The following is a 26,627-nucleotide window of genomic DNA, read 5'->3' as shown; positions in this document are numbered from 1 at the left end:
TGACCCTTCTCCCACCTTCTCCCTGCTGGAGAGATCCACGGTGATCTCAGTGTTCACTCTAGTCCTTGCCTACTGCTAGTCTGACCATTTGGTAGGATTTTGTTACCAACTCTTATTTGGTTGGTGACGCCTCCCTTCTCCTAGCCAAACTCTGCCTTGCCACATTGCCTTTCCACCCCAATTTCTTGTTGGGGAGAGATGCAGTCTGCCTCCTGTCCCTTGATTCCAGGGCCCTGCTCTCTGCCCAAGTCCCAGCTCCTTTCCCTGTGTTTACACTACCAGCATGTTTGGGGGACCCTCACGTCATGAGCAAACACCTGCCGTCTGGAAATGTCTCCTCTTGCTCTCACTTGCTGGGCCTAAATGAAGCCACTTTCCAGCCTCCACCCATGATAGAGGCAAGCACTCCTGGCCCGTCCGCAGCTGGCTGGAAGATCCCCATCTCCACTGCCCTGTGGGGCCTCCAGACCATTGCCAGGCCACCCTTCTTCTCCATTAAAGTCTTAGCATCTGATGCTGCCACAGGCAGCTTCTACCCTAGAGCTGTGACCTGACCTGGGATACTCTTCCCTAGCCACACTTTGTAGCCAGTGCTTTGCTGTCACTTTGGCCTTGACTAGATATTGCAGTGCTTGTGTCATCCTCCCAGGCAGGGCCAGAGACTTCATTCCAGCCCTCCAAGGGGGTCATACCCACTGTGGGAGCTCAGGCCCAGGCACTGCCCCTCTCCAACAGTGGCCTTCTCCGGCCCTCACAGGGCCTGCAGACCCCACACATTTCCTTCCTCTAGCCTTTTGTGGTCCTGGGCAAAGAGCAGTTCCCTGGGCACTAGTGTGACAGGAAGCATGTGGAGAAGCAGGTAGGGTGGGTAGGTGGTTGCAGGTGGCAGCTTTCTGCAGGCTCAGGTTCCCTCTGCCACTTTCTATCTGGAGACAGGACTTCCACCCCTCAACTTCCAGCCAAGCCCACTGTCTTGCCCATGACTGTTCCCTCCTCCTCCCCCAGCCAGTAACAGATGCTCAGTCAGGTTTGATGGAGCTGAGTCCCCGGGACCTGTTTGGGTCAGGCTGTTGGCTTCCATGGCTGGGACTTGTGTGAAGTGTCTGTGTTTTGGCAGATGATGGGCACTCACCTCCACCCTGTGCTGCAGGAGTGTGGGCTCTGAGTTGAGGCTCTGAGAGTACTCCTTCCTTTGCACTGCAGGGGTAAAAAACAGGGGATAGGAGATGGGCAGAAGAGTACCATGAGATGAGGAGACATAGGCTGCTGCAGGCAGCAGTTGGTGAGGCGGGAAAGAGCAGAGGATGGGCTAGAGGGAGCCCAGTGAGAGGGCAAGGGACAGGGGCCCGGGGGACAGCTTACAGTAAATGGCTCTGCTGCTGGGCCGAGACATGTTGATAGTGCTGAGGATGGCTTCCTGGAACCAAAGCAAACCAGAGATACAGCAGCAGAGCTGGAGACTGCGGTACCAGGCACAGCAGGGCTCTGAACTTGGGCCCTCTGGAACCAGACCCAAAGCCCTGGCTCCAGGGTGTCCTCCCTGAAGAGACTTCTATCTTGGCTGGGCCTACCAGCCTTAGCACCAGGAGGCCATAGAATGGCTGGGCCCCAGGGCAGGGGTTTTGTCAATAAAGCCCATGCCTAGGGGTCCAGGAAATAGACTCCTGGGCCAGGTAAAGTTGGCCACACCCAATTTCTGTATGGAAGGCAGAGGGTTCTGCAGACTTCTCTACCAAAGCAGGCCTCTGTCCAACCCTGCTTCAATTCTGCAAACTGAGATCTGTGCTTCCCTGAATGTCCAACCCAGTCTCCTGTCTCTTTGCTTTTCATACCCTGTGTCCTCTGCCTAGATCACCTCCCTGCTCCAACCCTTTCAATTACAGCTTAATAGCAAAGTATCACAAGAATGGAAGAAAAAGTATCCAATGTACACAGCCCTATTATGAAACTAATTTATACCTCTCAAATGAAAGCTACAACTTAATTCTAGCCTAAGAATATAGGGAGGGGGCGGGGAAGGGGAGAGGAGAAGGGCGACTGGAAAGATCACCTATATGGTCTAACAAGGGTACAAGTGAACTTTTCTAGAACTAGAGTATAAATGTTTTAACACAATAACTAAGTAAATGACATAAAGTCTATATTAACCAGCTTGGTGAAAGTATTTCAAATTGTATATGAAAACACTACACTGTACCCCATGTTTGCATTAATGTATACAGCTATCATTTAATTAAAAAATAAATTAATTAAAAAAAATTACAGCTTAAGGATCACCTTCTCCGTGAAATCCTTCTCAGCCACCCCACTCTGCCTTGCCCAGGGCACCCTCCCGACATACCTCTAATAACAGCAGTCACACCAGTGGGGCTATGTGCTGATCTGCATTCTAAGGGCTTTACCCACATCAACTCATTTAATCCTCATAACGGCCTCAGGAAGTGGGTACTGTTACAGACCCTGTTTACATATGAGGACTCAGAGGCTCAAAGAGGGTAACAGGCCTGAGGTCTATCTGGCTGCAAAATAGGTGTCTTCACTGTTTATAAACATGCCTCCATCACTGGGGTGTGAGATGGCATGGGGTGGGGGTGTGGAATACAGAAATGTCAAAATTGGAGAGGAGGATTCAAGGTGGGGTGTGTATGTGTGTGTGTGTGTGTATGCGGGTGGGGTGGGAGCTGGCCTGGCACGCAGGTCAGGGGTGCGTGTTATCTGATGCGGTGGGGATGCATTACTAGTAGGGTGTCTGTTTGGGGGTATCTGCACATGCATATGGTGCATCTGAATTGTAGGGAACCCTGGAGTGTCCTGGGGAAAGTGTGGGAGAGCAGCCCACACCCTTGTTTATCGGGACTGTTATGAAAATAACAGAGGATTCAACAAGATGACTCAGGGATGGGGTAATAAACTGGCGGTGAACTATTATGGAATGTGGAGGGGGTGGCCAGGTCTGTTTCCCTTATTTGGGAGGCCCCCTTTCCTCTCTCAGGGGAAAGTGGGCTCAAACCTACTCCCTCTCCGTTCACCTCCCTCCAGGCTGTGACACTTCCTGCTTCTAGACGAGGGAGAGAAAGTGAGCTCTGCCCTACTATTTTCTTCCCACATGTCAGGGGGGTCCCTGTGGGCCGGTTGAGGTGGGAAAATAGCTGTTGCTAAAGATCCAGACCCCAGGAATGGAAGAGGGGGCTGGCTTTGGCTTGCCTTGCCTCTGGGGGGTGGGAAGCCATGTAGCCCATTTCTTCCCTTATCCTCTACATGTAAGGGTTTGGAGTAGGGAAGGCATATCTACATTAAAACTAGAAACATCCCAGAGATGCTTCTGGTGCCTGGACTTCTTTGCTTTGTGTCCTAGCCCACCAGCCAGCTGCTGAGCCCTAAGCCTGTCCTTGGGGTTGGTCCTCCTGGCGGCATCTGGAGTGGGCTGGGGACCTTGGCCTGGGAATCTACTGAGTTGCCTGTACCTGCCCTGGGATCCCTGTGGGTGGGCTGGGCCCTGAGAGGCCAGTCCCTTACCTGGGTGCCAGTGATGCCTGGTGGCTGGTCCCCCCAGGAGGCTGGTCTCTGATCTGGTGGTCTGGTGCTGGTGGCAGAAGGACAGCGGCTTCTCTGCTGTGGCCACAGGCAGAGCCCTGCTAGCAAGCAGGTGAACTCTGCGGTGATGAGGCTATGAAGCCAGCCACGCCTGTGCTCTTTGGACTCTGATGGGTAGGGAGGCCTCCTGGGCCACCACCCGCTCAACACCGAGCTAGGCCCATGGCAGTGCCTGTGCCGACAGGTTCTCTGAACTCAGCCAGAGACCCCTGCTTCCTGGCTTCTTCCACCATTTGCCCCTAGCCTCTTCCCTCTGCCTTTTGGGCACCTTGTCTGGGGCTCTGGGCCACAGCCGGGCACCCATGGCCCGGAGAGTCTGGGTTCTGTGGTCAGGGGATAGGTCAGCTAGAAGTGGACCCCAGGCCTAGGGGAAGGGGAGGGCTGGCACATGTGCTCTGTGTGTGAGTGTGCTGCCCCCACGTGCTTGTGGTCACTTGTACTCCAGCATTGACTGGACATTATGTGGGGGCCAAGATTTCTTTCTAGTAAGGGCCTCCCTTATTTTTCTGGCCCCTCTCACCAAGCAGGGAGCCCTCTCACCCACAGACGCTTATTCTACTGTCTTTCCTTCTCTACCCCTCCTTGTGCCTCAGATGCTTTATGGATGCCTGGCTGGCTTCAGTTAAAGATGGGAAGCTGCGGCCTGTTTCTGTCTCCATTCATGACACACCCCCCAGTCCTTGTACTTCATTTTATTTAAAAGCCTTCCTTGGCACCCAGGGTGGGCAAGACTCTCTGCCCTCTGAGAACTCAGTCAAATATTCGAGGTCAGGTACAAACACAAACCAAGGGGACAAGACAGGAAGGGAAGGGAGAGGAGGGGACATACCAGTGTAGGGTGGAATCTCATGTCCCAAGGTTCAGGGTCCCACTGTCACTAAGATCTGTGATGGAAAGTCCTGAGGAGCATGAGGAATGGAACGTCCCTGGAGCCACCTCAGGAGATGTTAACCTTTTCTCCTGCCTCTACACCCCACCCAATACTGGATGTCCTGGAGTCCAGGGAATGCATCCCAGCGAGGGGCCCTCTGCACCTGGGCTGTGTGGGGCCCTGAGAGACTCCATTGTGGGATAGGACACAGCCATGGCCCCATGGGAAGCAGCCCTCCTGACCCTCTTGTCTCAGCTTCTTTTAAGATAGCATGGCTTGTCCCCCGGCTGCCTCCCTCAGTCCCATTCCAACTCCATCAAGGCCACAGCCACATTCCACTCCAATCCTGGTTTGGATTCCCAGCCATGACCTTGTTCCTGCCCAGCAAGGGCCAGGCCCCTCCTGCCCACAGGACAGGCCTGTGCTCAGGTCATTGTGAGCACAGCTCACTACCATGGCCCTGGGGCAAGGGCATGACCCACTGGAGAGAAACACATGACATCTTTGGGCAGAGAAACAAGCACTTCCTGGCATTCTTGGCATTCTCAGCACCTTGCACTCTGCAGCATCTTTGAGGGATGTCTCTGGGAGCGGTGTGGTTCTGCTCAGGCAGGAACCCTTTGTGGTCTGGGGCTGGGGATAAGGAGCCAAGTGTTGTGGATGTCTGTGAGAGTGGAGTCTCCAGGGGGAAGAAGGACATTAGGAAGGATAGAGAGGCCAAGCCATCCATACCTGTGGATTTAGAAGCTGTAATTGATGCTTCTGCACAGAGAAAGCTCCAGGTAGGACTCAGATGGGAGGGGAAGGAGGTGGGGCTCAGAGAGCATTTCCCTGAAATTTCAAGGCTTCAAAGGTTTAGGGGACCTTATTCATTCATTCATTCAATCCACAGCTTTCTGTGGAACTGAGGCTCCTGACTGCTCCGCACTGTGCTAGGTGCTGGGATATACCTGGAGGGCTTACAGACACATTGGAATTCCACCTAAGTTCATTATCTCTTTCCAAACAAGCCAACCTCTCTTCCTGTGTTCTAGTCTCAGTGCAGGTGCCAGCACCCAATCATGTGTCCCAGCAGGGACCTGGAATGCCCTTGAGCCCTCCCTCAGCCTCTCACAGCCGACCCGTCACCCATCCTGTGAGGCCATCCCCGAAGCACATCCTCTCTCCCCACGCTGACCACCATCCTTAGGCCCCCTCAAGCCCTCTGTCTTTGACCACATGACAGTCTCTTGTTCTTGTTGGCCCTTCCTCATGGGGGATAAGGACTCTTTCTTAACTGGAAATTTGATCATCACTCCTCTGCCGAAAGCCCTCCCTGACTTCCCGCTGCTGGCAGAGCAAGGCAGGATTTGAGCTCCTTATCACGGCAGATGAGGTCCTCCGTGCTAAGGGTCCTGCTCCCTGAGTCTGGCTTTCTCTCCCCTGTCCTGCTGCCTGTACTCCACTCTCAGCCTAGGGAACAGCTTGTAATTTCTTGAAGACTCATACCTTGGTACCTGGCTAGCTGCTCACCCCTGCCTGGAATGCCCAGTGGAAATGCCTGCCTTCGTCACCCAGTGGTGACACAATCACTGTGTGCACAGAGGTGCGGCAACAAAGAGGTTGCTGGCCGGCTGCCCCCAGAAGGCTCTGCCCTTGCTGGTTCTCAGCATATAAAGAGAGGGGCTGCTGAGGGTGGAGGGGATATGGGGAGGGACCCAGGGGCACAGCCACCCTGGCCTGACCTGAGAAGAGGTGGTGCCTCAGAAGCTCCAGAACAGGCCCGGTCAGAACTGGAGGCTTTGGAGAGCTCTGGAGCAAAGAGCTCTGTGTCTATGGAGGGAGCAAGGGAGGCAGGGCAGGCCTCTGGTATTTAGAGGTGGAGGGGTGCCACGTCAGCTTGAGAAGACCCCAGAGCACAGCCTCTTGCTGGTGGCCTGCCTGGCTGAGGCATAGCCTTGATGTCACATTGGGCCCTGGGCCTGCTGGAGAGTCCCAGAAACAGATCCCACCCCATCACTGTCGTCCCCAGCTAGGCATGGGGCTGTTCTCTCTGGTATGAGCAGGCAGAGAGTAAACAGGAAAGATACGATCTCTCTGGAACTTATGTTCCAAAGGTAGAAGAAATAAACACATCTAATCAGAGCCCTGATAAAGGAAAAGAAGGAAATGAAGAGGGTGAGATGAATGGGAGCACAGGGGTAGGGCTGTGCTCTGGAAGCAGGAAGTAGGAGAACTTTACTTCACATTTCCAAAGGGAGGGAGCTCCAAGCAGGGACAGAGGGATGGGAGGGAGCCTGGAAAAAGCAGCCAGCAAGGTGACTTTGCTGGTGGGAGGTGTCGGAGATGTCCCTTCAAAAGACAAAATGAAGTCTGGAGGTCTGTGGCTGGAACTGTGGAAGCAGCTTTATTTATAAATATCTCTAACAAGGTAAATTTAACACCTGGGGTAAGGATTAACTTTAAGGAGGAAAAGCTGTATACTTGCTGATACTATGAAAAGTATGGAGCGGTGCCTGTGGCTCAGTGGATAGGATGCCGGTTCCATATACCGAGGGTGGTAGGTTCAAACCCGGTCCTGGCCAAATTGAAACAAAAATAATAGCTGGGCGTTGTGGCGGGTGCCTGTAGTCCCAGCTACTTGGGAGGCTGAGGCAAGAGAATTGCCTAAGCCCAGGAGTTGGAGGTTGCTGTGAGCTGTGATGCCACAGCACTCTACCGAGGGCAATAAAATGAGACTTTGTCTCTACAAAAAAAAGGAAAGTATGTAGGCCTCTGGCCAAGGCCTCTGCTGTACTCCCCCTTAAAGGTACAGGCCAATTCTCTGGGGCCAGTGGGGGTGTCAGAGACTTCAGTTTTAGGAAGAAAGGCCTGGCCTTAGGTACTCCTGGGAGCATCCCTGTCCAGGGACAGAAGGCTGGGGTTGGGATTTATGGCCCACTTCCATTTCCTAGCTTGCCCCGGGTTCCTCTGTCTCCTTAACCCAGCCTTCTTCTGATTGCTCAAGCAGCTGAGGTTAATCCAGGGGTTTCCTCTCCCAACTTAGTCCTGTGTCTTCTCACTCTGGGATCTATTGGGTGATGCAAGTCCTACACACGCCTCCCACATCCCTCCCCTCATCCCTTCCAGGACCCCTTGCCCTGACGGCCCTGGAGGAAAGGACTTCAGGAACATCTGAAAAGCCCCACATCCAAGGCCTGAACCTTGGACTGTGATTCAGAGCAGGCTTTTCAGGAAAGCCAGTCAGAAGAGGAAATGCTTAGGAAGTGGCAGCCTCTGGGAAGGGCGGGTGCTCCATGATCGATGACGGGGCAGGTGGCCTGACTTCAGAGCACGTCTGTGGGGCAGGTGGTGAGAGATAGGAGAGATGGTTCCATTACCATGCAGGATAGTGCCCTGGGCCCCCCTCCCAGGAGCTGGGGGTGCTGAGGCCCACCTGACTGACAGCCACGGGTATGGAGTAAGGGGGCCTGACCAACACTGCCCCCTCCCTCATACATGCCTGTTCCCACGCCCACTTCAAAACACTGCCCACAATGGACACAATGCAGCCACTCAAATCCAGGGGCCAGAAACTTCCACAATGGGGGGGAAAGTTCACCGTGTAGTACTTACATGAAAAAGGCAGGTTCCAAAATGTGAAGATCCTGGTTTTATCAAACAAACACATACACAAACAGATAAGTAAATTGACATCATACAAGTTAAAACAGAAAAATCCAAACAAAACCTGTAATCACAAAATCCTAATCAGGAAACATGGCATTATGAACCCAGAAAAACAGCCTGCCAGATGGGAGTCAAGAAGCTCAGCCGAGGCAGCACGGCTGACCTCATCTGCTCAGCTCCCATTCATTCCCACACCTCCCATGATTAGCTCGCTAAGGTTTCACCGTGATTGTGAGGCTGTTTGTCTCAGGAGACGCCGAGGGAACAGGCACATGGACAAGAGGTGTTGCGATATGGGTAGAGTACAGCTTACTTTGGCGACATGTTGTTTCCTTTGATGATTCTTTTAGATATTTTGTTAATGTGAAAATTATCTTTACATTGTTTAAACATTTTGCATTGTTAGAGTGAAGACTACTTTGATGTTGTCAGATGAAGTTAAAATTGTCTAGGTTTCTCTCCTGGTATCTCCATTATAAAAATTATTAGAACTATAATGGAGGAAAAAACAAAATTGAGAGGCTACTCGCACTGTTCTCCAGATCACTGGCCTTCTGATAATAAAGCTTGTTTGGACCTAAACCCCGTCTTGGAATAGTGGCTGGACAGTGACAGGTGGCTGGACCCTTTGGGTCTGGTAACATCTCTGTAAATCTGAACGTAGAAAAGTTCACAGTGTGGTATGTGGTGAAAAACGTTTGTTATAAGACAGTAATGCTCAATTTCATAAAAGAGAAAAAGGTGTAATCCTAAAAGTCTAAATTTTTACAAAAATTGGTAGCCATGTGAATCTAAATATTCAGCACTTGCTCGCCCATCTAAGTGCTTGACACCAAATGCTCATAGCACTTTGAGGTGGGTACTAGGATTTTCCTCTCCAATTTACATATAAAGAAACGGGGTGCCCTGTGGCTGCCCAGAGGAGCAAAGGTCTCCGGTCCCGTGTCGTCCCCCCAGGAGGGGCGAGAGGGCGCCGAGGCTGATGTTAGAAATACACTTTTGGGAGACGGCCTCTAAATCTTGGCTGAATTTTTTAACCTTCCTCTGTGGATCAGCAATAGGATCTTTTTTCTTTTTTATGTTCTAAGCTATTCAGTATTTTATTGGGAGAACAGAGCGATAACCAACCTAATACTCTTCATAATGACCTTCACGCTAGGCATTCAGATGATCTTGGAGGGAATCACCTAGAAGGACAAATGAACTTCACCGTAGATGCTCCCCAACGTAAGGATGAGAACACAGACGCTGCTGAACATCTCTATCAGAAAGCTAAAACTCTGTGCTGAATTATGACAGGCTCTCAAAATCTAGAGAAAAAGGCCAAGTACGTTAAAGCTACATGGGCGCAGTGTTGTAATAGAGTGTTGTTTTTGAGTTCAGAAGAAAATAAAGACTTCCCTACTGTGGGACTAAAAACCAAAGAAGGCAGAGACCAACTATACTGGAAAACAATGGAAGCTTTTCACTATGTTCATGACCATTATTCAGAAGATGTTGGTTGGTTTATGAAAGCAGATGATGATACGTATGTCGTGGTGGACAACTTCAGATGGGTTCTTTCAAAGTAGGACCCTAAAGAACCCATTTACTTTAGGAGAAGATCTGAGCACTATGTAAAGCAGGGTTACATGAGTGGAGGAGCAGGATATGTACTAACAAAGAAGCCCTGAAGAGATTTGTCGATGCGTTTAAAACAGATAAATGTACACAGAGTTCCTCCACTGAAGACTGAGCCCTGGGGAGATGCATGGACATTATGAATGTAGAAGTGGGAGATTCAAGAGGTACCACTGCAAAAGAAACGTTTCATCCTTTTGTACCAGCACCATTTAATCAGAGGTTATCTACCCAGAACCTTTTGGTATTGGAATTGGAACTGTTATCCTCCTGCAGAGGGTCCTGGTTGCTGTTCTGATCTTGTGATGTCTCTTTGATTCTACAAGTGTGGATGAGTTAGAACACCTCGTTATCGTCTTCATCCATATGGTTATTTATACAGCTATCAACCTGCCTTCACTGAAAACAGACTAAGGGAAGTAAGTCAAGCAAACAAAAATGAAGATCCAAAAGTAAAATTAGGAAACCCTTGCAAGGAAAACGTGGATGAACAGAGGTGAAATGCCTCCCATTGCGCTGAAGGAGGATGTCTGCATTTCCGACATAGAACGCCGGACTCCAGGGAGGAATTCTAAGTGAACATTCCATGAAGAAGTCTTACATATGAATGACTGTAAACTGAAGCTTTAAATGAGCTGTGAAGTCTGTTGAAATGTGTTTTGATACAGTAATATATACATATATATATATATATATATATGAAGAACTCGTGTTTTTAAAAAGATGGCTAGGTTGAGAAACTAGAAAAGAGATTTTATTGCCTGTTTTGGTTTTTTTTTTGAGACAGAGTTTCACTATGTCGCCCTCGGTAGAGTGCCGTGGCATCACAGCTCACAGCAACCTCAAACTCTTGGGTTTAAGTGATTCTCTTGCCTCAGCCTCCCAAGTAGCTGGGACTACAAGTATCTGCCACAACCCCTGGCTGTTTTTTTGTTGCAGTTGTCATTGTTGTTTAGCAGGCCCAGGCTGGGTTTGAACCCGCCACCCTCAATGTGTGTGGCCAGCGCCCTACCCACTGAGCCATAGGTGCTGCCTATGTTGCCTATTTTTGATCATATATATTATTGTCACTGGGAAACTAGAACAATTACATTTTCTAAAACTACACAGCACCATGTTAACATACACGTGATGCTAAACAGATCTGCCTTGAAGGAAATTTTAGAAAGAAATATTCTTGCTCACTGTTAATAAACTTAAGAAATAAGTTTGTTTTTGCAGGATGATATAAATGAACCAACCCTCCCTCCCCCAAACACAAATACAGTTTTTGTCTAATGAAAATTTTGCTGTGATTTATAATTGGCAGCATTTTTCCCAGAAGAAGTAGAATAAGAATGACATTTATCCTAAAGTGCCTTAATAAAACCACATTTTAAAATTAGAAAAAAAAATAGAAAGGAACTGAGGCACAAAGAGGCACAGAGAGGTTAAGTAACTGGTCCTCAGTCACACAGCCACTAAGTGGCAGGAGTGTGATTTGCACCTAGGCTTGAAGAAGAGGGACTCAAAAAAAAAAAAAAAACCCAGTATGTGTGTGTGTCTTTGTGGTTTTCCTTTCTTTGTGCTTTTCTATAGTTTCCAACTTTTCCCCAGAGTAAATGTTACTGTTGTAATCAATGCACCTCTGCTCGCACTTCACCTCTTGCAAAATAAATGGTAATTTTTAAAGTAACAAAAAAAGATAAAAATGTACCAGGAAGGTACTCCTTGTAGTCCTGGGAGTCTGTTCTGCTCAAGGGTGGTGGTTGAAGGATGAGATCAGTGGCCTAGGGTCTGGGAAGGCCAGTGGGAGGGTTCAGATGGGGACAGCTGCCCCCCCCCCCCGCCATGTGCCCCTCAGTAGTCCCAGAGGCCTAGCCTGCGCCCATGAGGTATCCCTCAGTCTTAGACTAGGGTCTGGCCTCATTCTGGTTGGCCCTGATAGGTGCCGGCCTTCCCTGAGCCCTGGAGGAATGTGTGGGTGCGTTGCATGGAGGAGTCTTTCTTATCTGTGAAATGGAGACAATAGTGGCTACTATTTATTGAATGTGTGCCTTGGTTTCTTGGTCCCACACTCCCACACACAATGTCCCCCTCCACACCAAGAAAGACTGCCCTCTGCAGCATCCACTGTCATTGGAACCCTCCTAGTGACCAAGAGCACACCACCTTCCCAGTGGTGCAGGCCACAGGGGACACTCTTCATTGTACAGTGGAAGGAGCTGGGTATTAGAAACAGCCTGAACCATAGCTCTGGGTCTTAGCCATGTGGCCTTGGAACCCAAGTCCTCTGAGGTTCAGGCTCATGATGGCTGTTCAGGCTCATGATGGCTGTTCAGGGCTGATGATGGCTGTGAGGTTTTACAAGAGCATGTCTGAAGCAGGGGAAGGGCTCCCTGAATGTGCTCCCAAAGTCAGCAAAGAGCCTTCATAAGCCTTTCCTTCTGCTGCCAGCTCTCCCTGGGACACTGCCTACAACAGATCTGATCCTTCAAGGAGTCTCTTCCCCAGGCAGGCTTTCCCCAGCTCCTCTGCCCAGAGAGACCACCATCTTGATCTCTCTAGAGTGGTTTCTCAAATGCCTGGCTCCATGGGGATCCCAGGGAAGCCTGATTGGATATGCAAAGTCCTAGACTCCACAAAAAGTCTGATTTAGGGAGTCCAGGAAGGAGTCCCAGAATCTAAATTTTTATACTCTTTCCACTATGTTCCATCATCCCCCAGCTGGCAATGTACGGCCTTAAGTGTGTCCCATAGAAGTGACTGGTGCCAGGCTGCAGTCTGACCAGCTTGGAGCTGAGAAGCTGTCCCTCTGGCTGCTACCCGCCCTCCCCACCCAGTCTTTTATATGTGCCCCAAGGGGAGTACTCAGGCCACAGACAGGCAGTATCACTCCAGAAAAGCCTGTTCAGCAGTGCTTCACTCTGCAATTGAACAGCAGCTGGGGCCAGGAGTCCCAGCTGCCCCAACTCTGGCCACAGTGGATTCTGCGCCTGGAAGGTCCACCCCCCACCCCCCCAGAGCCCCAGGCAGACAGACTCAAAGGGCTCCCCGAATGAGCCAGGCAAGCTTGGCCTGCAGCTTTGCTGCCCTCTCCATCAGGCTGCAGGGGTCTTGCCCTGTGAAGGATCCAGGCCACCAAAGATCCTGCCCTGAAATGCCTGCCCAGGGTTCCAGAACCAGCCTCGGTGGAAGTGGGCAGCTGTGGGACAGTGGGAAGAGGACTGCCCTGGACTTGTGACTGGGATCCAGAGAACTGCCGGGAAAATGCTGAGGCTGACCATGGCCTAAGGAGAATGTAGGCAGCTGTGAGGCCTCAGGGGGAACCAAGGCCCCAGGAGGGCAGTGGCCTCAGATACCCACTGTGCCTAGCCCTCCATTCCTCTCAGAATGTAGACTTCTTTATTCCTAAATCCCCCCTGAATGCCTGAAAGCTTCCCTTGGACAGGGTGTTTACAGATAGCCAAGGCAGGCCTTGTTCCATTTGGCCAGCTCTGACTGTAAGAATGTTTTTCCTTAGGCCAGGTTCAGTCCCAAAATGTCTCCCCAAAGTGCCCCCCTCCAAAGGTAAGAAGTTTAGAGACAGTATCACACCCTCCTGGAGCACTCAGAGCACCATCACAGCCAGAATCCCTGGGCTCAACTTAAGCTCTTGGAACTTTAGTTTCCTTATCTGTGAAATGGAGACAACTGTGGCTACTATTTATTGAATGTGTGCCCTGGCCAGGAACTGTTACAAGTACATCACATGCCCAGCACCCGTTATTTATTAAGGTTTCCTGACTGTCCCGGAGAGGGGAGGGCTCCCCCTGCTGGACATCAAGTGAACTGAACCGCAACCAGGAAATGAGAGGACGAAGTGGAATCCTTCCCCCTCTTTGCCCAACAGAACTTGCTAAAATCCCTATCTGCACGTCACTCCCTGCCTATAAATCTTTCAATTGCTCCTATGCTTTAAAAGAAAATCATACTCCTTGTCTTTCCCACCCTTCCTATTTTAAACCCAGCTGCAAAGGCTATCTGAAGCTCTCTGAATAGGTGCCCCACCTGGTTGCTCCCTCTACCTCCCCACCTTTCTTTGCCTGGCTGACGCCTAGTCCTCCTTCCCATCCGCCTCAAACATCTCCTCCTCCAGGAGGGCCGGCTGGACTCCCCTTGCCCTTCACTGGTTTAAGGGTTATGATCTGAGATAGCACACCTCTTATTATCTCTCTGCCTTAAGCCTTCCTAATATAACATACTGGTACAACCTTAATTTTCTCTTGTACTAGCTGGTGAGACACTTCGAGGACGGAGTTTTGTGCCTTTTCCTTGTGACATCCACAGGCAAGCCAATGCCTGGCACCTAGTAGGGATCACTGAGTCAATGAATGAATGAATGAATGTACAAAGGAACCAGAAGTTAGGAGAGCAGAAGTGGCTGGGAGAGGAGAGAGTGGCTCAGAAATCCGGTCCAAGGAGAGGTCAGCATCCCTTAGACAAATTTCTGTCATAACTGGCTGCACATATGTCTGGGGGACTCTCTATCTTTCCTGCCCCTCCCAGACAGACTGGTGACTATTGGACACTGGTGATGGGAAAGCAAGGGGCTGGGAGGCTGAGCAGAGACCCACACCAAGACCATCCTGCCCTTTCCCTGAGGGACCCTGTTGACCTCCCCAAGGTGGCTACCCAAATGCTGGTGGATAACACATGGAGACATGAGGTGCCTGGATGTGATCACCTTTTTCACTGATGAGGCGCTGTGTGCAGGGTGCTGTGCTGAAACTCTGGGCTGTGCACATTCCAGGTTGACACTGTCCTTTGATCTAGCTGCAGATGAGACTAAGGCAGGCACAAGCCACAGGTGACAGAACTGAGTTCTAGAGGACACAAGCAGCAGGATAAGCATGGTTGAGCTGGGGCAGTTGGTGAGGAGGTGAAACTTGGACCAGGGCAGTTGGTCTTGAAGTAGAGAGAAAAGGCCAGGGCATTGCTGGCAGGAGGGGTATCCTGGGTAAAGGTTGGAGGTGGTCAGGGTACACAGGTGAGTGTTTGCTTCAGAGATAAAGAACAGCTGCTTTACCTGGGTCCTGGGTTATGGGAATGAGTGGTAGGAAATCCATTTGGAAAAAGACTTAGGAACAGGTTCTGGAGGATTTTGTTGGGCCAAGGGGATGAGGTTTGAACCTAGTTGGAAAGGTGAGGCCCACAGGACAGCGTGCTGAGGCTGGGTGGTCTTTGTCTTCCCTTGCAATCCCAGCAGCTGGCCAGTCCTGGTGACTTCGTTCTCAACTCTCCAGATAAGGGACCATCCCTGCAGTGGCCAGCAGGGGGCAGGATGAACTCACATTCCCTCAGCCCGGGACAGTTACTTCTCAGGCCTCAGGGTCCTGGGAGAGGCCTGGGGTGAGTGTCCCCTCTGGGAGTAGAAGGAGCAGAAGGCACAGGAGAAACAGTCCAGCTATGCACAGCTGGGGGATGGGAGGTTGGCCAGTTTGTGGCCCCTGAAGCAGTGCGGCTACAGCCCTGGGGTGAGCATCTATTCTCCCTGGGCAGAGGCTCCCCGACACTAGCTTAGTTCTCCAGCTGTGCCCCTTTGCCCTAAGTGTCCCCAGACACTCTTTTCCAGTAGAAGGACCCTCAGCATCATGAGGTGTCTGAATTGGGCCTCTCCTTTGGAATCAAATCAAATCCAGAATGCAACTGGGAGAAAGACGTCTCTTTCCTCTGCTCCCTCCCATCCCTAAAAAGGATGAGGGAAGGTTGTCAGGACGATGGGAAGGCATTCCTGTGGGCAGCTGACAAATTATCCAATGGCCTCTGTGCTAGGGACAGGGACTCAAAGGTTGAAATCATTCAGCCAACACAGCCTCCTCCCCAGACCCCAGTCCACAGAGTAAACAACTCCAAACTCAGCTGGTGAGGGCTGGAAGGGGCTGCAGGACCCCTGAGGAGGGGAGACTGCTTCTGCTCTGGGAGGGCTGCAGAAGTTCTTGACAAGGTGATTCTGAAGCTAGGCTTTGAAACAGGTAGGATTTTACCAGACAAAAGAAGAAAGGACATCCTTAACACAGTAACCAGCATGGGCAAAGGCACGGAGGTGAGGCTGTCTTTAGAAACTGTTCATGGACAGATGGAGTTGTATGTGCTTTTTAACGACCACTTGTTATATGGCAAACATTGTGCTATAATATTTATTTATGTCATTTCTAATTCACTAGCTAACGTTTCAGGTGCTATGATCCCCACTTTATAGATCTGACAATCCTGGTAAGGAACACAGGAGTTGACATTGCAGTCCTGGTCCATATGACCCCACTTGACCTCCATAGGACTGAAATTAAGGTATATGGGGAGGCTGGGGATGGGAGAATGGCATAAAGACCAGCCGAGTCCTTCTCTCTCAGGGGACTCCACCTTTCTGGCTTCTGTAAGATCTGGGCAGAAGCCTGTTCTCAAATAGCCATTTCTCTGCTTTTTTTCTTTTCCTTTTCCTTTTAGAAAAGTTCTTATCCAAATTCCATTTTTGTGGGTCTGAGATTTTGTCTGGGCCTGGGTCAGAGAAACAGAGAAAGAGGATCCCTGGGGATCCAGGAAGGAAGAGAGGCTGGGCCAGACCCCCAGAGCAAGTCAGCCTGACCTGGCAAGGCTTGTGCTGGTATTTAAGGGCCGGCTTCTTCCCTGGTCTCCATTTGTCTCCTCTGTTGGGATAGGATGGAGGTGCTGAGAGGGCAGACCTTCCTTTGTGGACCTCCCCTTTCAGATGAAAGAGCTGCCTGCTCCTCCAGGGCTCCCTTCCTCTTCAAAGTATCTTCTGGGTCCACTGCCTGGGGGACTTTAGTGTAGCCATCCCCACAACTTCCAGTGGTTTCTGGTTAGTCTGTTTGGGCAGCTGTAACAAAATAGCATAGACTGGGAAGTTTTTAAACAACAGAAAGAAATTTATTTCTCACAATTCCAAAGGCTTGAAAGTCTAGCATATTATTGCTGTGTCCTCACATGGGGGAAGGCAAGATAGCTCTCTGGGGTCTCTTTTACAAGGTTTCTTTCTTTTCGTTTTCTTTTTTTGAGACAGAGTTTCACTCACCCTTAGTAGAGTGCTGTGACATCACAGCTCAAGGAAACCTCCAACTCTTGGGCTTAAGCTATTCTCTTGGCTTGGCCTCCCAAGTAGCTGGGACTACAGGTGCCCACCACAATGCCCGGCTATTTTTTTGTTGCAGTTGTCATTGTTGTTTAGCTGGCCCTGGCCGTGTTTGAACCTGCCAACCTTGGTACTGAAACTACTGTGCTCTGAGTGCTGAGCCTTTTTATAAGGTTTCTAATCACCTCTTTTTCTTGCCAAGGATCTCTTTAAAAAATCTATCTAGGGGTGGCACCTATGGCTCAGTGGGTAGGGCACCGGCCCCATATACTGAGGATGGCAGGTTCAAACCTGGCCCTGGCCAAACTGCAACAAAAAAATAGCCAGGCATTGTGGTGGGCGCCTATAGTCCCAGCTACTCGGGAGGCTGAGGCAGCCTAAGCCCAGGATTTGCAGGTTGCTGTGAGCTATGATGCCATGGTACTCTACCGAGGGTGATAAAGTGAGACTCTGTCTCAAAAAAAAAAAAAAATCGATCTAGGTGAAAGACCTCTACAAGGAAAGCTATAAAGCACTGATGAAAGAACTTGAAGAGGATACAAACAAATGGAGAGACATCCCATGTTCATGGATCAATAGAATTCATGTATTACAATGACAGTACTATCCAAAGCAATCTACAAATCAAATCTCTACCAAAACACTGACATTGTTCACAGAAATGAGTGAAAAAAAGTATGTAAAATTTGTACAGAACCACAAAAGACCCAGAGTAGCCAAAACAATCTGGAGCAAAAATAACAAGGCTGGAGGTATCTTACTTCCAGACTTCAAAATACAGTGTAGAGCTATCGTAACCAAAACAGCATAGTATTGGTGTGAAAATAGATACATGGACCAAAGGAACAGAATAGAGAACCCAGAAATTAATCCACATATTTATAGCCACCTGATATTTGACACATATACCTATAACACTCTCTAGGGAAAGGACAGTCTCTTTAATAAGTGGTGCCAGGAAAGCTGGATATCCATGTGCAGAAGAATGAGACTAGATGCTACTTCTTACCCTATATAAGAATCTACTCAAAATGGATCAAGAATCAAATGTAAGACCCAAAATGATATAACTACTAGAATAAAACATAAGAGAAACCCTCAGGAATTTGGTCTGAGAAAAGATTGTATGAATAAGACCCCAAAACCATAGGCCACAAAAGCAAGAATAAGCAAATAGGATTATATCAAACTAAAAAGCTTCTACACAGCAAAAGAAATAATGGACTGAAAGACAGCCTACAGAATGGGATAAAATATTTGCAAACTGTTCATCTATAGGAGACTAATATCCAGAATATACAAGCAACTCAAACATTTCAACAGCGAAAACCTCACAATCAGATGTTAAATGGGAAAATGATCTGAATAGACATTTCTCAAAAGAAGACATACAAGTGGGCCATATATAAAAATTGCTCATTGCAGCTGAAGAAGTTTAAAAATTGCCCCAAATCACTAATCATCAGGAAAATGCAAATCAAAAACACAATGAGGTATCATCTCACTCCAAGGAGGAAGACTGTTATTTTAATAATAGTCAAAAAATAACCAATGACAATGAGGATGCAGATAAAAGGGAACTCTTGCTACGTACACACTCTTGGTGGGGATGTAAACTAGTATAGCCACTAGGGAGAACAGTATGGAGGTTCCTCAAAAAACTACAAATAGAATTATTACCTAATTCACTAATCAATCACACTGCAGGGAGATTATCCACAGGAAAGGACATCATTATATCAAAGAGAATCTGCACCCCCACATTTAGTATAGCACTATTCATAGTAGCCAAGATATGGAATCAACCTAGATGTCGAACAACAGATAAATGGATTTTTTTTAAAGGTGCTAATGTATACACCACAAAATACTATTCAGCCATAAAGAAAGAATGAAGTCTGGCCATTTGAGGCAACGTGGACGGAACTAGAGGACATCTTAACTGAAATAATTCAGGAACAGAAAGTTAAACATCGCATATTCTCACTCATATAAAGTTGATCTTATAGAAGTAAAAAGGAGAACAGAGAATACTCAAGGCTGGAATGGTAGGGGGAAGAGGGAAATAGGGAAAAATTTATTAAAGGCTACGTAACTACAGCTATATAGGAGAAATAAGTTCTAGTGTTCTGTATGCCTGTAGGATAACTGTAATTTTTTTTTTTATTGAGACAGAATCTTACTTTGTCACCCTCGATAGAGTGCTGTGCCATCAGAGCTCACAGCAACCTCCAACTCTGGGGCTCAAGCAATTCTTTTGCCTCACCCTCCCTAGTAGCTGGGATTATAGGCACCCACCATAATACCCGGCTATTCTTTTTATTTGTTTAGCTGGCCCGGGCCAGGTTCAAACCCACCAGCCCCAGGGCATGTGGCTGTCACCGTAACCACTGAGCTATGGGCCCCCAAGGATGACTGTAATTAACAATGATATGTTACATAGTTTCCAGTAGCTAGAAGGAGGTTGTTGAATGTTTCCAACACAGAGAAATGATGAATGTTTGATGTGATGGATATGCTGTCATATCCCTGATCATCTGATCACTATACATTATATGCATTGAAACATCACTATGTCCCCATGAATATGTAGAATGGTGTCAATTTAAAAAAAAATTAAAAGGTTTAAAAATTATAGTAAGTAATGTAATAGCAGAGAAAGTCATACAAAAATAAAAGCATTCTGTCCCACTCTATTCCCCAGGGAACCACTCTTAACAATTTCTTATTTATTCCTAAAATATGTTACATATAGGCAAGCACATATAGTTACAAGTTTACTCTATGCACTTTTAAACAAATGCGTGCAAATGGAACCATACTGTAACCATATTGGTTTGCAGCCTGTTCTGCTTCTGTAGGTTCAAGGTCAGATCTTGGACAGATTTTCATGTCAGTAGACAATGATCTACTACTCAGTTTTTAAAAATAATGACTGTAAAGTTTATTGTAAAGGTGTGAGTGGTCAGTTTCTTTTTTGATGGATGTTAGTTTTTCTCTTGCAAACATTCTTTGTATTTATGAACAACTATGTTTGTAGATTAATTGCAGCTGATTAATAATGTATGTGTTGAAAATTGAATATATGCCTTTCAAAAACATCATAACAATTTACAGTTTCACCAGTAGTGTATGAGAATGCCCATTTCCTTCTATTTTCACTAATACTGACGTCACCAAACTTTTAAATCTTTGCTAATTTGATAGGTAAAAATGGCATCTTGTCTTAAAATTTTAGATGCCTCTGAGGGTGAGGCTGAGCATAGCTTTCTATATTTGTTAACTATTTGAAGTTTTTTCTTCCTTTTTTGTGAAGCCCATGATGTTGGTCTTTGACTGTTTGGGGGGGGGGAGGCTAATATTTTTCTCATTGATTTGCAGGAGCTCTTTGTGTATTAAGGACATAAACATCTAAAATTCATTTTTTTTTCCTTCAATAAAAATTCCTTGTTTGGGAAAATGTTGCTGAACAGCAGTTGTAAAGTTATGACTTCTTTTTTCCATTTTCTCCATCTGATCCAAGGATACTTATCCTCAAAATGTTTATCTGCACAGATGGCCAATGTTTCTGCATTGAGTTGATGTAATTCTAGCCAAAAGCAAAGTGTTGGAATTCTTGTTAATCCCAGAAACCTCACCATGGCTAAGTGTAGGATATCTATTGGCTTTTTGAACTATTTTAAGTAGCTTGAGGAACTTTAGAGGCCTGGGGCCCTAGGGTGGGAGCTTCGGCCAGCACAGCTCACTCCAGCCAGCAGTGTGGTCTGCACCTGTGGCACCCCTCTGTCCAGCTGTGGATTCTTCTGTCCTGGTGAGTGGGTTGAGTGTTTGCATACTTTCCTCTTTGTTTATAGGTGCTATTGGGGTGTGGGTCCTTCTTCCCTTCAGCACAAGGTCCCTGAGGCAGGACCGAACCTGCCCGAGGCCAGGCCCAGTGGGATTTTACTGGGGGCTGAAGCGGGCAGTGAGGAGTAGGAGCAGAAAAGGCTCACCCGGAGAGCCTCCCAGCTGGCCCACCCACTCCGGCCCATCCTGTAGCTTCACTACTTACTTGGATAAATGTTCCTCGAGCCTCATCCTATTCCTCTGAGGGTGAGTGTAGCCCCGGGGCAGGTTGGGAGGTCCTTTGCAGAGCTCCAGGTTGGGAGTCAGGTGCTGGACACTAAATTCAGCCTTTCTGTCTTAAAGAGGAGCTGAGGGGATAGAGTATTGGGGTAGAATAGGTGGGGAGAGGATGCCCTGGAAAAGGAGGTGGTTTTCAAACTTCAATCTAAAGGCGGTTTCACTTGGGTGACATCGTTCTCTCCTAGTTCTGAGATATGTGTGTGTAGGGGGAGGTAAAGGGGCAGCTCTGGGCGTTCAAATGTGGGGAGTGGAGGAGCGGAGGAGAGAAACTCCTTTGATAACTGACCTGCCTGAGCCTCTGCACCAGCCTTAAGGAAGCTTCCAGGTTTGATTGTTTTTTTAACCCAGGGCTGACTTTTAAGAGACTCCCACATTCCTGGGGGATTGGCAAGTGAAGGTGATTAATGGGGTTGGCAGAATGTAGAGTCTAAGGAAGTCAACAAGAACTCCGAGCTGGCACTCCTGGAACTCCTAGCACTGCGGCCAGATGTCCTGAGGGGGACTAGTACCTCTACTGAACCCAGGATGCCCACCTCTGGGGAAAGGGGAAGGTGATCCTGGCTCGAGGTGGTAGAAACATTCCCTTGCCTCTTCCATCAGTGACATCCAGCCTTCCAGGGCTGGCTTAGAGGGCTTTAGGGCTTGGCTCTGCTCTCTGCCCTGGGATGCTGCTCTCTGCCCTGGGGTGCAGCTCTCTGCCCGGGTATGGAACTTGAGGCTGGGAAGTGGTTGGAGCCAAGGCAAGCAGGCCTGGGTCTGTCTCCTGGAAATGTGCCTCAGTAGCAAGTGAGTTACCTGCAATGATTAGAGTGTGGCTCAGGAGCCGGGCTGACTCAGGGCAGACCAGCCCTCCCCCCCCACAGGAGCTGCCTCTGTGGGCCAGTCCCACTCTGTGAATGGGGCCCTGGCAGTGCCCCACCTGCTCAGACTGTGTGAGGATTGAGTCCCACCAGGTGTGCAAGTTGCCTGCATGGGCCCAGGGCCCACTGTGGCTCAGTCCCTCTGCTCTCCTGTTCTAAGTGGCCCTTTCCCCTTCTACTTGCCTAGCCAGACCCTGCCCACTAGCTCCTCTGGGTATGTCTCTAAGTGATTTTCTCTCATCAGAAAATGCTCAGGTTTTGAAACCCCTTTTAGCCCTGAAGTTTGATGACTAGTCTCTATCACCCACTCTGGCCTGAGCTATCTGACTCCACAGTCAGTTTAGCAGGTTCCAGGAGTGGGCTTAGTGTGAGAACTCAGGGTGGTTGCTGGGAGAAAGGTCAGGAAGGCCTGGTGTGCAGAGGAGGTGTGGGCCTCCCCCTAGAGAGAGAGAGGAGGTGTTTCATGGTAGTTAACATGGAATGGGGTGGAGGGTGGGGGCTGACTTCATGGGGTGGGGGGCAGGTGTGTATTTGTGCCTTCCAAAATAACAGCTGTCCCATTTTCTCATTTTTCTAGAACTGGCCCAATGGGGGCTTGAAACTGCCGGGACAGTGTGTATGTGTTTGGGGGTGGGGGGGGTGGGCCTTGATGGGGCCGTAAAACAAAGGCTTCTCAGTTTCTTTGGTGCTACTTTAGTGATTTTTTTTTATGCCCCTGACATCCATAAAATCAAGGGCTTTGTTTTGTTTAATTCATTTTTTCAAAGACTATATTGAGCTAGGTCCAGAGACTGGCTCTGGGCTGGGTAGAGAGATAAAGTGAGAATATGATTTTCACAGCCTGAGTCCACAGCCCCACTGTGACCATGCTTGGACAGCCTGGTGCCCAGAGAGAGGGACTGCTTGTCCTTCCTGCTGGGACTGGGGCAGCAGCAGGCTTTGCTACCAAGCAGCCTGCACCAAAGAGCAGATGGTCATCAGCATGGTCCCCAGAGTGGGGACAGGCACCTTCAGGCTGCAGCCCTGAGAGGTGTGAAAGAACAGGGGCAGCTGTAGAATTAGATGTGACACAATGTAACCAGAACCCCGGGGACAAGGACGGTGGGTTAGACAAAATGGAGCTACTTATCTTGAAGGTCACATCACCAAGACCTGGGGCGTCTGGCTGAGGAGTCTGGACTTCAGCCTGTGGGCAGGGGTCCCAAACCCAGCTGTCTGCGGGGACAAGGTGAGAGGAGAGGGAGTGAAGATGCTGGTGCAGGAAGAGTGGCCCTGAGGGGGGTGGGCCTTGTTGTCCCCACAGCTCTAGCTATTGTCCTAGGTGGGAGGGCAGAACTGGTGTGGTATGTCATCTGAGATGTTTGGAAACAGTGCCTGGCACACAGCAGGTGCTATTATGGGAAGCCCAGCCTTACTTTCCCCACCCCCAGCGTGCCTTCCCAGGGCGCCTGTCCTTTCTCTGCAGGATCTGAGGCCACTCTTCACGGTCCTTGCCAAACCTGCTTCCTTAGGAGACTCCTACCCCAGCACAGCCTGTTTTCTGGGTTTTTCCCCTACTCCAGTCATACTCCTTTCCTCTTCCCCTCTGCACACTTGTCCCTTAGCTCCTGGGTGTGGCAGAAGAGGAGGCATCCTCTCCTCAGCTTTCCTGGTGTGGTCATCAGCAGGAAATCAGCTTTGGCACTAGATCATGTGTTCATGCATCTAACTGAGCACCAGCCCAGGTCTGTGCTAATCCAGGAGCCATGGGGGATACAAGGGGCTTTGTCCTCAAGGCATACCCAGAGAGAGGGGGAAAAAGCCCTGTCCTCCACCAATGGCAAAACCACCAATGCCCAGACAATGGTCTCCATTAGCCTTTGAGGGCCATGGGAAGGTAGAGACCCAATGCTTAGTGCCTTAGTGCCAGGCACTAAACCTGCATGCTCTCGTGGAAGCCTCACCGCAGCCCATTAACCAGCCCCATGATGGTTCTATTTTACAGATAAGGAGAATGAGGCTCAGAAAGTTGAATAAATTGAGATTGCACAACCTCCAGTAACAGCACATTGGTCTGACCCTAGGGTGGTTGGCTACAAAGCCCCTTTCCTTCATGGATGAGGGGTGCTGCGCTTGAGCTTGGGGGGCCCAGCTTGATGTTGTGGTGGAGGTGACCATTCCTTCTCCTCCTTTTTCTTCTTGTGTGAGTATCTCCTGAGGTTTTCTCCAGGATATGAGTATTTCCAGGGTGACTGACACAGTATTGTGACAGCACCTGGCTGCTGGCACGTGGCCCTACCTTGCCCGCCCTCACCCTCTGCTGGCCCCTCATCCAGCCCCTCTCTCTGGCCTCTGACTCCATGGCTCATGCTTCTCTTCTCCCAATCTATCCCTCCTCCTTCCGATGTTGCGAACGAGTGTTGGTTAGGAACCAGGGTCCATTAACTCATTGACTTTGACTCAAGGATGGCAAAATGGTCATAAACTCTGACTATCTTGCAGAGATCTAGTGGAGATCAAACAATTGAAGATTATAGAGGGAAACTACCAGAAAAATTATGAGGCTTGAGCCATTCATTCATTCATTCAAGTATTTTTCTGAGCACATACTCCATAGGAGGCCTTCTTCTGGATTTGAAGGATATAGCTTTGAGGAGGACAGGCAGTTCCTCGCCAGCTGCACAGGACTGACAATCTAGAGCAGGAGGCCTTAAAAAGCCACTCAGAGAAATACATAAGCACAACCGAACTGACAGTGTCCGACAGGACTGTGTAACCGGGACTGACCATGGGGTCTGCCAGCCTTCCTCAGGAAGTGGATGGGTTTCAGCTGAAGGATGAGGAGTTGGCCTGCACAGGGCAGGGAAGGGGTCCCCAGGGTGTGTGTATCCAGCACCAAACTGGAGAACAAGCCAAAGGCTTGTGACAAGGCAGCCTGAGCTAGGGGAGGCTGGAGGCTGACTGGCCAGACTGGGCCTGGCCTTGCAAAAGGGAGCTGTTGAAGGATTTAGTTACATGACTTACCAACAAAAACCCCTGTCTCCAGTACTTTGCTCCTTGACCTGGGTCCCTGGAGCTTCTCTCTGTCTTCTTTGCCTTCAGTGTCCATTGTGTGTGGTGAGAAGATGGGCCTGGGGGAGGTCTCAGCCCCACCTCCCACCCCCTAGGCAGAAGGGCAGCTGATTGAAAGCAGATGTCTTGCCCTGGTGGGGCCCGGCCGAGAGTGGCGAGGCCATGGTGGGCCTGTCTCCCCAGTGCTGACCTCAGACCTGCACCGCTGGCATGTCCAGCCCGCAGACTCTCTGTCAGCAAAGCCGCATCCGTCCTGCAGAGAGACGGTCACAGTGGCTGCCCACACCTCCAACCTAGCAATTTCCCTGCCACAGTGAGAAACCTCCTGTATTCCTGGGCCAGGGCCCAGTCTCCTCCAACTGGGCCTGGACCCCTGGCTGGGGGAGGGAGATGTGCCAACTAGGTTCTTGGAAAGGCACAAGGCTGGGAGAAGTCTCTGTGACCCTTGCCTGGTCTGCAGCACACCTGCACCAGCACAGTGCCCCATGAGGCCACCTTGTCCCACTTGCCATGGCCTAGGTTCTGTGCTAAGTGCTTTCCTTCCTCCTACTTAATCCTCACGTTAGCTCCATGGGGCCCAGTGTTAGGGAAGTGCATGGCTGAGGCTCAGAGAGGGCGCCTTATCACACAGCTGGGAGGTGCAGCCCTGGGATCTGGACCCAGGTTGTCAGGCCTCAAAGGTGTGACCCCTGTGGTCCTCTGCAGCGGGGTCCTCACTGTTGCTCCTGTCCCTCTTAGGTACTCCCTGTGCCCATTGGTCCCCAGGGAGTCCAGCTTATCTCCAGGCTCTTAGTGTCTCAAAGGCCCCTGGAGGTCTGAGACTCAGAATGGGGCACCACGATCGGGGGCCCAGAGAGTGTGGGAGGAGCTGCTGGGAGCCTGAGCTCTGGACATTGTCACTGGCAGTGAGATTGCTGTTAGACTAGTTTGGATCCCACCCAGGTCCCTTCACAGAGGGGAGTTACAATTGTGATGGCTGCCTCTGAATACCTCCGGGAACCACTTTCCACACTCCTTCCCTTCTGGGGTGGCTGCCTCTACTCTGCCCTGCTTTTATGCTCCCCACCCCTCCCTGCCTAACTGGCGCAGCCAGCAGTCTCTGTGGTGCTCCCAGAGACCATCTTATGTCCCTCAGCAATCCTAGAGGACACCTCCCTGACTAGTCTTTATTCCAGTGTTTTTTAAACCGTTTTTATCTCACGGGACACTTGAAGCTATAATTCAGCTTCCACAGCACACTTAAGTGATGTTGATTAAAAAACAAGAGTAAAAAAGAGAATATACTTAACCATGCTTTGAATTTCTTTCAAAAATAATTTAATGAACACTCTTTAAAAAATTTCGCAGCATACCAGTTGAAAATCACGCTTTACTCCGAGGCCACCCAAGAGATGCATCCTCTTTTCTGCTGCCCCCACTCCTATGCGCCTCCTCACTGGCCTAATTCCCCTAGTCTATTTTCCCCTCTGTGGCCCAGCCCAACATCTCTGCCTGACCCCCACCCCTTCAGAGAGATTCTTTTGCTCTCAGTCAGTCAGTCAACAAGCATTCATGAAGCCTCGGTCTGCCTGAGAGCTCAGGCTCTGCAGCCAGATGCCTGGGGAGATGGAAATGCAACCCTCTCATTCCCGTTCCAGGGAGTTCACATCTGGTGCTCCTGGAGCATCAAGAGAAAAGGCAAAGCCTCCACTGCTGAATCCAGCCTTGACTTTGGCTTCTCTCTGCTGTATAGTTAATGTGAAGGAGAAAA

The 26,627-nt window shown here is 49.5% G+C and overlaps 1 protein-coding gene and 1 pseudogene across 1 annotated transcript in view; one reads left to right on the top strand and one right to left on the bottom strand.

Moving 5' to 3' along the window:
- The window catches only part of EPS8L3 (EPS8 like 3), a 29,002-nt gene extending 25,468 nt beyond the window's left edge, over positions 1–3,534 (bottom strand). The window contains exons 1-3 of the mRNA XM_023509869.1: positions 3,517–3,534; positions 1,363–1,417; positions 1,133–1,197 (exon numbers count right to left, since the gene is read on the bottom strand). Of these exons, the coding sequence (XP_023365637.1) occupies positions 1,133–1,197; positions 1,363–1,393 (96 nt within the window). The 5' untranslated portion in view covers positions 1,394–1,417; positions 3,517–3,534. The remainder of the gene's footprint in view (positions 1–1,132; positions 1,198–1,362; positions 1,418–3,516) is intronic.
- A 5,561-nt stretch (positions 3,535–9,095) lies between these two features.
- Positions 9,096–10,233, top strand: LOC100959820 (annotated as a pseudogene).
- Positions 10,234–26,627: the final 16,394 nt, after the last annotated feature.

The sequence above is a fragment of the Otolemur garnettii genome, unplaced genomic scaffold (genome assembly GCF_000181295.1).
Source record: "Otolemur garnettii isolate 467f Iridium unplaced genomic scaffold, OtoGar3 scaffold00010, whole genome shotgun sequence".
Lineage (NCBI taxonomy): Eukaryota > Metazoa > Chordata > Mammalia > Primates > Galagidae > Otolemur > Otolemur garnettii.
This window is presented reverse-complemented; position numbering and strand designations above follow the sequence as displayed.